This window comes from Homalodisca vitripennis, chromosome 6 (assembly GCF_021130785.1).
Source record: "Homalodisca vitripennis isolate AUS2020 chromosome 6, UT_GWSS_2.1, whole genome shotgun sequence".
NCBI lineage: Eukaryota > Metazoa > Arthropoda > Insecta > Hemiptera > Cicadellidae > Homalodisca > Homalodisca vitripennis.
The window spans coordinates 123660869-123674387 of record NC_060212.1 but is presented as its reverse complement, the minus strand read 5'-3'; the positions used below and the strand labels follow the sequence as shown (position 1 = coordinate 123674387).

The window sequence follows — 13519 nt, the reverse complement described above, 5'->3', positions numbered from 1 at the left end:
GTAGGCATACATTGCAGTGTGACAGTAAGTCCAAATGCTGTATGTAGTTACAGTACATACATTAGTTTTGTAAAGGATGTAGGGAATAAAAAACATAGTTTATTTGTACCTCTATAACTCGAATTTTATTTTGTTTACCTCTGTAAGTCGAATTACCTCTGTAAGTCGAATTTAGTGAAATATTACCTCTATAACTCGAACTATTCTTAAGTCGAACTATACGTAACTCGAAGAAAGAAAACAGCCGTTCCCTTGAAATTCGAGTTATCGAGAGTCGACTGTATGTATATAACACTTTTATGAATAAAAATATTCTTATTTTTACTCTTATTTCTTAATTCTTTTAAACCCAAATATGCTACTTGGTTAGAAGAAAATGATGTATTACTAGAAAATCACTTACCAGGAGATTTTGGAGGGGGCATTGTAATTTCAGGAAGATTTTTCCGCTTTTCATCGTCCTCAAACTGAACCCACTTTTTTGTCGGTGATTTTCACACCTAAATCTCCGCTATTTTCTTTTTCTGAATTTGCAGAACTCATACCAATTCTATTAAATCTGAAAACAAACAAATAATATGAAACTTAAATGGTTTACAGATAAGAAAAAGTTTGAAATTGATAGCAAGCACTGGTGAGACATCATCTACATACAGTCAAATAACTTTCCTCACATATACATCTTCTCTTACTGCTATGTCTATTTCGGAAGTAGTATCATAATCAAGACTTTTCCATGAGTCAATGCTTAAAGTACCAGACCTTTATACTATAGGTGTATAGTATTATTAGTTATCGCCATAACTGAAACTGCTATTTATATATATATATAAATAAAGAGATATATAGTTTTAATTAATTGTATACTTAACTATTCGACCTGGTTCCAATTTGTTGGTAATGAGTCTGGAAGACTAACAGGCCTAATTGACTTGTTGAAATTAAACATTTTTTAACCAGCACTAAATTATTTTACATTTTTTACATAATTTAATTTTTGATCCAAAGTACTTACTAGAAATACACTTTCCTTTGGCCATAAATATTATATATTTTTTTATTAAATTAGTAATACAATTTTAATGAAACTGCCCAACACTTGCTCTTTGATTGCCCTTCAATAGCAAGGGAGGGGTTATGCCATCTTTGGTAGTTTGGACAAGGGTGGTGAATTTCCCCAGGAGGACCTGATAATTTTTTTCGGTGGTTTGTGGAACTGCTAAAATCATAGACTGGTAGGCTTTATGGTGTGGTTCTGGGGTGCGAAAAAGGCCCTTGAGGCTTAAGTGTATGGCAATTGGCCGCCCCATAGAAGAAGAAGAAGACTTGTGACGTTAATTGATAGAAATTAAACTAAATATTTTTGTATCCCAAGAAATAAACAAGTTATATTGTAAAAAAATGTAATATCCTTTTTTTAATTTATAAAACTTATTCATTACTTCATCAGTGTGTAAATAATCCCCTTAACTAATATTTTTACTTGTCCTCAATCAAGTTTATAAAAAATAATTCAGTAATACTTAAGTTCAAAAATGTATTAATTTGTTTTCAATTAAACTATTTTTAAAATGTTATAATTTTCTAAATGATTTTAAACTATTTTACCATTTAGATCCTCCTACACCATTAATAACTGACTCACAAATACACACTCAATACTTCTTATTAACAATGATTATACTATAAATAAAACATGCATACACATACATAATAAAATACATTAACATAGCAGGTATTTATTCTTTCTTTCTTTACAACATTGTGATGTTAGTCATGTAGGCTGCAGGATACAAACACATAAATATAGAAATACAATAAACATTGAGTTAAAATTTAAATAAATCATTATCAATCTTTCTTTCTATTCTAATATAATTTGATCAGGCTATTAATTTTGATTGAACTTCAAAATAATTTCTAAACTAATTGTTAGAGGGTGTACTGGGAACTTCACTATAATGTGTTTTGAGTTTAGCTCCAGTTCACCTTCCTCTTGATAAAGCGTGTGGAATCTGATGCTGTTACAGACTTGATTCCTGGAATCTGAAGATTCCATATTGATTTCCTGGAATCTGATCATCTGAAGAGATCGAAAAAAGTCAATCTCTTCAAACGAACATGGCTCCAGATTCCAGGAGTTAAATCTGTAACAGCATCAGATTCCAGACGCTTTATCAAGAGGAAGGTGAACTGGAGCTAAACTCAAAACTCACATTAAAGCAACCCTGTCCACCACGGCTACATTGTGTTCATAATAGTATTGTTTCTTAGATTAAAGCAAATAGAAAATAAAAATTTCTTCAAAACATAGTTAGTACACAAGTTTTTTTATTGTAATTTTAAAAGCAAATCAATTGACTTAATTTTTTTTCAAATAGTGGTTATTGAAAAAAAATCAAATAACTAAAAAAATTTAGTCTTTTTACAAAAAAAACTTTCTAACACAGTATCCAGTGTACTTAAAATTATGAAAATGATCAAAAACGAAGGAAGTTTTTTTAACAGTTTTTATCTAGAACTGGGCATATCCTATTATGCATGTTTTACAGGATAAGCTAACAATACAAAATTTTACAAATATCATAAGCTGTATTTTAAATTTCGTTATAATTTTTTAATAGATAAACTTATTACTTTGAGGGACAGTGATAAATATGCAGCAATACTAATAGCAACCACAATCAGAAACAAAATCAACACCACACTTGTCTAGTTTGAAAATGTCACATTCCAGCCAAATAACAACCTGGAACTTGTAATCATTGATTTTTCTAAAACTTGGAACACATGGGACTTATCTTTTATGGCAGTAACTGAGAAAGCAATCCTAACAATAGGATCTTAATCGTCCACTGTAGAACAACTCTTTCGAATCCAACTCCAAAAGAAAAAATCCAATAAAGTGATTAGAAGAGCAGTGTCTCACGAGTAAACCAACAAACTTCTCAAGTGGTTTTCTCTCATCAAAATAATGGAAAAAAAGTCATATAAACGTATCTCTGGAAACGCTTTGTTAGTGAGCTACGGCTAGCAAAAGATTTCGACCAATTTTATAGGAAAGGGATTGAAATAAAGCGAAACATGTTTTTTATGGCGTAAAAATAGTAGTTAAATTTATTGGATTTTAAGTCGAATGAACTGGAAAATTGAATAAAATACATCCCAGACCTGTAAGACCACCCATTTCTGAGATATTAAACAAAATATGCAAAATTCTGTCTCTAAAATTTATTCTAATTTCCATACCTTATAAATGGTGCTCAAAATTATTTCCTTGATAATTTGTGCACAATCTAGTGCCTTTAACAAAACCATGTGTAGCTTTTCTGATAGCATTCCTTTATAGACTGTAATTTGAAATACAACTTATAATTACAATATAAAGTAATTTTCTTTAAGTAGTTGTAGCAAGAATTCTTTACTCAACAATATCGACGATTCGATAATAAAGATCATTCGAGTGCTGGACACTTACTGCAGCCTCGCATAATAACATTGCATAGTGTAATAACAAGGCGTGTTCAGGAAGTGTAAGTACCGTTATAAAAAAAAACAACAAGTAAAACAATTTTTTCCAACTCAATTTTATTTCTACGTGAAAGTCCAAACCTTAAACTATTTTTCGAAATAGTTTTCCACACCGATGTTCAAACACTTGTCATAGCGGGTGATCAATTTGTCTATACCCTCTTCTTAGAAAATTTCTGCCAACGAATATAGCCACAACTCCACGGCAGTTTTCACTTCATTGTCGGGTTCAAAGCATTGGCCGCCTAGCTCGTGCTTCATGTGCTGCTCCCAATGAAATTGTCGAACCAATGTTTTGAATGACACCAGCCAGCGGTTATGGTGCCGAGCATTGTCACGGAGCAACTCAATTCTATTACTGAGCATTCCTCTCTGTTCGTTTTGAATTGCCGCCTTAGTTTTCTTTAGTTTTTCGCAATACCTTGCCGCATTATTAATGGTTTTCACTTCTTGGTAGAAAATCAATCAGCAAAACATCTTTTCGATCCCAAAAGACAGAGCAAACCCCTCCCCATCCTCAGACAGAAGTCAAAGTCGAGTGGTCTAGTAGATAACGTGATTGCAGAGTCTCGCCGCCCGTTCGCTTTGTTGTACTTTCGTATTTTACCCCTACATTTCTCCAAACACAAAAATTCAACAAAAACAAACATTACCAAACAAAAACTAAACTCTTTATTGAAAAAAAAACACACAAAACTTGTTATTATTCTTGATCAAACTCCGCCACCCAAAATGCGAGTGCCTCCGGCCAAAGGTGCTTCCGAAGCTCGCGCTGATGTCAACGAAAGAAAAAACATCCATCGAGATAGTATCTATCAGTAAATATTATTTTAGAGGGGCTGATCAGAAATATAAATTGAATTGTAATGGAAAGGCAATTATGTACCGTGCAAAAAACTTAAATAATCATGTGATGCCGCGCGGCCTGCCGTAATCGGGATTCTCGAGAAAGATAAGATAACAGCGACCACAATACCGATCACAATACCTGGAAATGCTTGTTGATTGATGGAATGTTAGTTCTGTTACTCAAATACATCGTTTTTATAACGTTCTAAGTTCATTGAAAAAAGTTTAAGCGAATCTAACCTCATCAACAATTGATAATCTTTGTAAGTTTGTAATTTTGTAATTAAACAGTTGTTTTTTCGTTCTATCATGTTTGCTTCTATAAATTTATATTTTTGTGTTCTTCATACTGGTGTGGTTGGTATAATCCCAAAGTACCGATTTGTATAGTCTCAAATATTGATTTGTGAATATAGTGTAACATTACATACAACGTCCACGCAAAATTACAAAAACTGTGCCCGTGTCACATTTAGTGAAAAAAATCATAACTGGACTTCTATATAAGGTAGGCTTTTGAAATTTTGTAATTAGGTTAAGGGTTAGATATAGTTTACTAGGATATAACAGGAAATCAGCATATATTTTTTTTTAAACCACTTATTTGTGCTAAAAAAATGTTTTTTTGGAAATTTTAAATTTTTTTTTTTAATTTTTAACTTTTTTATAAGTTTAAATTACATTTATGCAACTAAAATTTACCAACAGAACAAGGGCATTTTATAAGCACAATAATGGTAAAAAAATCATCAATATCTGTTAAAAAATAAAAAAGTTATGATACATTTAGTGAAAGCTTGCAAAACTGCTGAAAATGCCCTTGGCGTTTCTGGGTAGTACTTTTGGAAAATGGGCTGGCATGCAAAGGGTTAAATTATTTTGAGATAAAAAAAGACCATTTCTGAAAGTTTTTATAGATATATGTAAATCTACTTATAATTTTAATTTTAACCCTTTAAACCACAAGCAGTGATCAAATGGTTCGCTTTACAAAAAATAAAAACATTAGCTTTTAGAATTTATGAATATGAAAATTACAATATATTTATTCAGTTTTAGTTGCTCTTTTAAGAGGTGGTAATTGTTTTGAGTAATCATATTTTTTTTTCGTGCAATTTATATATCAGTGCCGAAAATGTTGTAACATATTTCTTTAAGTACCATTTTGTTTGTATAACAGTACATGTTTCATGTGTTTATAATTGATACTTTATACACAGTATAAAACCATCAAATGTATAGATTTAGTAAAAAGTTAATTGCTTAATTTTGTGATGTCTATGTAGCTACAAGCAAGCGCCATAGTGGGGAAACCCGAGCGACGACCAAACGTCGGACTTCCACCCGCTCTGTCTACCAGAGTACAGCTGCCCGCCAGGGCACCACTCAGACAGAGGTGCAGGTTTCTATGATGCCAGATCTTTCAGGTAAGTTTTGTTAACACTTGAACAATTTGATCTATTGTATAGGTTGTTTTAACACAGTTTAACAATATTTAAATACATAATGGCATAAATGAAGTTATAACATAAAAAAGGTATCTAGCATAACCAAAAGAGTTTTGTAATAGCAAAAAGACCTATTAGAAAATACAGTACAGTAGGATCTTGTTTATCCAGCCCTACATAGGTAGTTTTTAATGCATTTCTGTTTCTTTCAAAAACAAAGGAAAGTTTTTAAACAATTTCCTGGAGTCTCCTCAGTGTTAGAATGTCGGAAGTGGAAGCCCCGTTTTCCTCCACTCAAGTAACTAATAGAACTGGTGGAACTATTTCAACCGAGGCGTGTTAGCCATTGTAATTTGTGATGGGGCATTTAGAAAATGGCGGACCTGACACAAATTGTGACAGCCGACATTCGAAAAATTAAACCATTGTACAATAACTGTCTAGCTACAATACATGTAGTCAACACCTTCACTGCTGGCGTACCCTGTGTGGGACCTGCTATTTCTGGCTTTGTGCTGCAAGGCATCCGCCTCATTCAACATTTTAAGTGGTGGATACTAGAAATTAATAATTAAATTTGAGCTATTTGTATGTTGATTAATTCATTCAATGCTTAATGACAGTAAAATATTCTTCCTTCTTTTTTTTTTTTTTTTTTTTTTTTTTTTTTTTTTTTTTTCACTTATTAATTTGTTACTGTTTTCAGAAAACCTGTCAAATGAGGAAAGGACTTGGGAAGAAATGATGCTTATCAAAGCCATGCCTGTCAGTATGTCACAGAAAAAGGAGTTAAAAGCCAAACTTCAGGTAACAATGTAATATAGGTTTCAGCCGTTCTAATGGTTATAGTTATTTGTATGTTTATTAAAATTAAGTGTTACTGGAAGCAATGATAAATCAGTATTCTGTCCATCATTAGTTTTTGCAAAAACATGTTGCTTTTACTTAGTGTACTCAAAAGAGCCATCTAATTTACTAGTTTACTGTAAAGTCGATCAACCATATTATTGTTATAAGACTTTAATAAGTATTATTAACAATGTCAGTATTGTAGCACCACGCCTTATGCCTTATAATTAAACACTATGGCATAAAAACAGCTAAACTGTTTCATAATTTCACACATTTGAGTAAAATTTATGTTTTATTTTTAATTGATAAGTATACTGGAAACCAAATTCAATAAAAAGAAACCTTTAAATGTAATCACTCTAAAAAATAAAGCACATTTTATTTTATTTTAAGGAGGTAAAATGAATTCAAAACCATGCTTATTTATTTTATTTGCATAAACTTAAACAGTGACAGCCAGATATGTTTTTAACAGAGTTTTAAGTTTAGTCAGAAGTACACCAATGCTTGTAACCTTTTTGAAATGTTCAACTTTCCGAACACAAATATTTAACCTTACATAAGAAACGCATGGAATCACTTGAAATATATTTACATTATATCAAACAATGGTCTAGGACTAATGTGACTTTCATTATTATTGTCAACAATTGAATATTCAATAAATTAAACTTTACTGTCGCTAAGATATTATTTATTAATATAATCTCTTTAACGTCTTTTCCATTATAAGTTGTAATAATAAGGCAAAGCACAAATTACTAAATATTGACAACTAACCACTTGAACATAAATTACTAAAAGAATGTAAGCATTGAGTCTTAGAAAATGATTAAAAGTTCAAACTAAATTTGTGACAAAATCACAGTGATTTTCAAATACTAGGAATAAGACCCATTTGCAGTCATGGATCACTACATGACAGATCAACATGTAGTGATAACTAAAGTGCATTACAAATAATATGAAGAATGTTTTGCTGAATCAGTGCGTAAGCTCCATATGATTGTCGGCCGAGACAGGACATAAATCATGTCAGATGTCCAAAGATTGATTTTAAAATTCTGTCGAGGACAATCCAAACATTGATTTGTCAGTGTAGTCAGGTGTAGGCTACTTAAAGCAATTTTTAAAGAATTTTGTCAAAAAACATCCACTTGTTCCCTTACGAAATTCAATCTAAACAAGAGATCAAACCAAAGGTCATTTAAAACATCTTGATTTTGTAAATTGAATGCTTAAAAATCAGGGTGGAAATGATGTTTGAAAAAAACATTACTTTTTAATGTTGAAGCCCATTTTCACCTCAGTGGTTACGTAAATAAGCAAAACTGTAAAATTTGGGGAAATGTAAATCTTAGTCCCATTAAAGAAAACGGTTTTATCCAAAGCGAGTTACAGTTTGGTGTGGTTTTTGGGCCAATTGAGTCATTCTCTGTGAAACAATATGCCTTAACTGTAAATGATCAACATTAACGGCAAACGATAAGGGTTTCTTTGACCCCAACTTAAGGCATGGGAGCGGAAAACATCTGGTTTCAGCAGGAGGATGCGACCTGCCATACTGCTGGAGGCAATTATTTGCTTCACCAACAGTTCCCAGGACGTGTAGTAAAAAACAAATTATGATCGGAACTGGCCTGTGCAAGATCATGCGATTTAACACCTGGAGACTACTTTCTCTGGAGCTATTTGATTGATATATGTCTACAAACTTTTAAAGCCCTCCAGAAGGAGGTTCATCATGTTGTTAATGGTATTCAGCTGTAAATGCATGAGAATGTGACATAAAACTTTTTCAGGAGAGTTTGAACCTGCCAACAGGCTTATGAAAGAAATTGCTGTAACTAAGCAGAAATACAATACTTTATGATTCGTATTTTATTTTGCAAATTTGGCCTTGGAAGTATATGGTTTGTAAAATAAAAACATAAAGTAAAATAAATAAATAAAACATAAAACTGTAAAAAGTTTTATTCATGTAAAATCCAATATAGGTCTACAAAAAATGGACAAATTAAAAATGATTTAAATGTAAAATATTTTTAAAATAACCGAGAGTAGACATTAATTTTAATTAATTGCTGGCTTATTATTGGCATAATTACATATTGTTAAAACTAAATATTGTAAGATATGTAATAGTATTATTAAACATTATATGAGAAGTCTCCTTTTTGTCGATAACCAGTAAACAAATGTTGCAAATCAATGTCTCAATTAGGAATTTGACAGCATTCTCTGAAAATTGGCCAGTTGAACTCTGCTGTTTCGTGCACAACTTACATTTGATTCCAACTGTGTTCAGAACCTGACATCAGCAATTCTTACTTGATGCAGATAGTTGATATGGTTCATCTGTATGGTCTATATGCATGATGCATTCTTCATCTCTTGGACTATTTGAGTGAAGCATTGACTCTCACCACTGTTTACCTCACTTTATTTCCAAAGCCATCTATACCAGACCTGATATGTATCCACAGGAACAAGTCTCCTCCTAATTCTCCCTACTTCTAATTATATCCATATCAGATTTTACTTGGCTCTACCAACTCTGTCTGTGGATAAGCCAATTCAGGTTTTCTTTTTATTAGCTGTTTTATTCTATATTTCTCTCCTCTGAGTGTGTGTGTCCAACCCACCTGATTCTTCTGCACTCACTATGCCACTGATCTGGTAAGGACTCCAGCACTTTTGACCTGTTCTAGATAATTGGGGTGGCCTATTTAAGTTGTCAGGGAGACACTTACATTACTAGCATTTCTAACATTGACTAGAGAAGATTTTGTCGTTCATACATGGCAGGCCATTGGAGCTCCAAAGCACATTTGTGAACATTTTACCACAAAATGTTCAGATGACTGTTATTAATAAATGAACAACTGAAATAAGTTATATTTAGGAATAGCCTTCAAAGCAATCAGCTAGTAATTATAAAAAACGTATCTAGAAATATTTAATTTTATTTAAGTTAAAAATATCAATCTCAATAATTTAAAATTGAAATCTTTCTTATTTATTCTTGTTGATCAAATTGTATTGTTTTATAATCTTTTACTTTAGCAGAATTATACTCCTAGATTTACTTAGTTTGATGAAGTGTTTTATTCCTTAGAGTGCCGATACTTTCCGTCTCCAAGGACTAAAGCAGTTCAAATGGCAGAGGAGGAAAATGTGGGAACAGTTTAAAATCAAATGGAAAGAGAACTACTCCAAACTAGAACTTTGGAAGTATAGTTTGAAAAAGATAGAAGGTAATTTCGGAACTGGAGTTGTGGCATTTTTCCTGTTTGTAAAGTGGTTGATGTTTTTGAATTTAACGATAACATTGATGATAATGAGTTTTATCTTCTTACCTGCGATTGTGATGGAAGTGCCAGAACTGGGCCCTTGTTTGCCGGGCAATGTGACTACTATAGTGGAGTGCTGTGCGGAGGAGTACATCAAGAACAGAAGTATCAGCATCGCCTCCCTTCTGGATTTTGTACAGGGAACAGGATGGATGGAGAACACTTACCTGTTTTTCGGGATGTATCCAAGCATGGTATTCAGAGGTAGTTTTCAGTACAATCTAGCTCTCGCTTACATTTCTACAGCGGTTGGCTATTTTTTGTTGAGTTTTGTAGCAATTTTAAAGAGTGCCGCGCACGGGTTTAAGGAACGTCTGATTGAAGGAGAAGGACAATTCTACCACTATTGCAATATGGTGTTTGCCGGCTGGGATTTCTGTATTCACAATCAGCAGTCGGCAAGTATCAAACACAAGGCCCTGTATCATGAAATCAAAGCTTCATTGGAAGCAGAACGGCGTGAGGAAGAAAAACGTAACAGATCCAAAGAAGAACGAATAAAACTAGTCATGGTCCGTACTGTAGTGAACCTAACAGTATTGTTGATATTAATTTTAGCAGGGATAGTTATATATGTCACGTTTCAAATATCAGCAAACACTCAAAGGACCGGAGGCATTCAGACATTTATTGTGGAATTTGCTCCCTCAATGTGCATTGTAAGTTTGAACTTAGTCGTGCCGGTCGTCTTCAACTATCTTGTCACATTTGAACATTACAGTCCAATATTTGTCATCAGGTTTACCTTATTCCGTACCATCCTGCTGCGACTCTCATCGTTGAGTGTGTTGTTCGCTTCAATCCATGTACTCATCAAGTGTAAAGTTCAGCAGGACGAGTGTGTGAGCCCGGAGTGTCAAACCCCTCCTTGTTGGGAATCCTATGTTGGCCAGCAGCTGTACAAACTCTTGATCCTCGATCATTTCTCCAACATAATGGTGACACTCTTTGTCAATTTTCCGAGGATGCTAATCGGCAAACACATAAGGTGCCGTCTGGCTCGTTGGTTGGGGAATCAAGAATTTGATTTGCCTAAACACGTCTTGGATGTCGTCTATTGCCAAACTCTTTGCTGGTTCGGTAGTTTTTACGCTCCTCTGTTGCCTGCGATTGCTACTGTACTTTTCTTGAGCACTTTTTACATCAAAAAGTTTGCGTGCCTAGTAAATTGCTCCCCGTCTACTACCATCTATCGGGCATCTCGCTCCAACTCTATGTTCATGTCAGTCCTTCTCATTTCATTCACTGTTGCTGTCATACCTTGGGCGTACACAGTTGCAGAAACCACGCCTTCAAAATCTTGTGGGCCATTTAAGGGGATGGCAACGGTTTGGTCAGTAATGGAACACACCTTCAGCAACCTTCCAGGCTGGATCCGCAGTCTGGCAGACTTCTGCACGACTGCAGGTTTCGCCATTCCTGCATTTGTAATTCTGACTCTCTGCTTGTACTACTACTATGCGGTCGCAGCAGCTAACAAACACATGGTGGTTGTACTGAAAAAACAGCTGGTACTAGAAGGCCATGACAAACAATTTCTCTTGAACAGATTAAGCGCTTTCATAAAACAGCAGCAAGAACGTCACAAAGCAGTGCGTTCTATAGAGCCGACCAATTGAGTGCCAATTTAATGTAAATGTATTAAAGTGTCCATTATTAACTCTTTTTTTTAATTTAGTAAAAGCTGTATTGTATTTTGCTTGGATAGTGTGACATAAGCAGAGCTCAAAGAAGGCCAAAGACACAATGATATGGATAGTTAGCCAGTTTTCTAATGTGATATACATTTTATATCGTGTGTTGTTAGTCATTTAATGATCATTGTAAAATACTCTATAGATTTTGATATTTACAGAGGATTTTTATTTTACTTATGTATAAACGCACACTGCCAAAGAAAATTTCAAAAATGTGAATTTCATTTGGATCACATAACCATTTACCTTATATTATTAAGTGGACTTTATCTCTTTAATATATGTATGATTAGTAAATATAACTTAGTGCTTTTTATTACTATCTCAAAACAGTAAAGAACTTGTTAGTTTTAGGTGTGATAAAGTATCGGCTTAGAACATTAACATTATATAGTGTACAGACTAATAGAGCTTTAATTATATGTCTTAATTTTTCTATTTCTATCTGACAAGTTTGTGAGTGTGATGTTTGTAAGTTATTCTTTCCTATCCTGATTTAATTTGCAGCTACATTAGTATTATTGTTAGATTTAATTGTTCAATTTACCTTCATATCCATGAACCTTAGGTCTATATTAAAAATATTGTTTGTACCAGCATTGTATATTTTTACAGATTTTATGGAATTCATAATCAAATCAAGGCAGGTGCCCTACTTTAAATTTATCAAATGGTAAATTGTAATTATGACAAGTTTAGTTGTAACATAAAAAGGACTTTGAAGTCAGACCACTGTGCACTCTCTACATGACGCAAATAAAACAACCCACCCCTGTCACAACTCTAAATAATAAAGGTAACATTCAAAGCTTTTAAGGATATTAATTAGACTTTTTTGTTTTTACCTTTTGGACTATTGATTTTCGTTGGCCAGATAAAAACGTTTTGAATCAAAACTTTTTCAGTAACATTATTTAGGTCAAACATGGTAAGAAAAGTTATTTTTCAAAACTTCAAACAACCAAGTAACCTTCAGCGCTTTTTTTTAAAATGTGAGGACTATATTTATAATTTTTAATTAACTTTCTAAAAACCCTTATTTTTTTAGAGAAATTTGATATTTTCATAAAAGAATCAAATTCTGTTAAATATACATTTACTACTTCCAGTTAATAAGATTCAAAGTAGGTGTTGCAAACCACTTTGTTAAAAATATTACCAGTAATGTCATACAATAATTTTATAATTCTGATTTGGAGTGAAATTGCGTAACATTTTAATATAAATTAATTTAAAGAATCAGTTCTTTTATATCATTAATTTTAATACAGTAGAGTCCCGATAGTTCGAGTCTCGATAGTCCGAGGTTCCGTTAAATCCGAGCCAACACATGTACAAAAATAAAATGTGATATTGACATATTTGTACAACACACTCGAACGCATGTCTGTAAAACTGAGTGCTATAGGTAAACCGCTAACAAAAAAACCTTGGTTGATTTGAGTTCACGCAGGGTGGGGTAAATATCCCTCCGCCGCCCCTCCAAGCATCCCCACCACTGCTCGGCGCTCAACTCCATTTCAATCTAATTAAAGTCAACTGACTAATCCGGCTCAGTCGGTATCGTTCACTGCTGCGACCCGTTCAGTTGAACCGGTCAGTACAGAGTTACTAAGCCTTCCCGCTAGAGCGTGTTTTACCGGTCATCGTGTTGACTGAACAAAATGAACGAATGAACGACTGGATGTAATGACCCAAGTGAACGAAAGGATCTGCTTGCAAAAAATGTGTTCGGATTAGAGGAAGAAACAACATATTTTAGAGTGAATGGTTAGATATAACAATAAAT

At 33.3% G+C, this 13519-nt stretch overlaps 2 protein-coding genes across 2 annotated transcripts in view; one reads left to right on the top strand and one right to left on the bottom strand.

Moving 5' to 3' along the window:
• The window catches only part of LOC124364903 (transmembrane protein 268-like), a 32301-nt gene extending 31716 nt beyond the window's left edge, over window positions 1–585 (bottom strand). Inside the window, 1 exon segment of the mRNA XM_046820709.1 lies at window positions 404–585. Within this exon segment, the coding sequence (XP_046676665.1) occupies window positions 404–425 (22 nt within the window). The 5' untranslated portion in view covers window positions 426–585.
• Window positions 586–5599: 5014 nt separating this feature from the next.
• Window positions 5600–12459, top strand: LOC124364902 (transmembrane channel-like protein 7). Its single transcript, XM_046820708.1, has 3 exons — window positions 5600–5807; window positions 6535–6635; window positions 9799–12459. The coding sequence occupies exons 1-3, from the start codon at window positions 5789–5791 to the stop codon at window positions 11650–11652; spliced, it is 1974 nt and encodes a 657-aa protein (XP_046676664.1). The 5' UTR covers window positions 5600–5788; the 3' UTR covers window positions 11653–12459.
• The last annotated feature ends 1060 nt before the right edge of the window (window positions 12460–13519 follow it).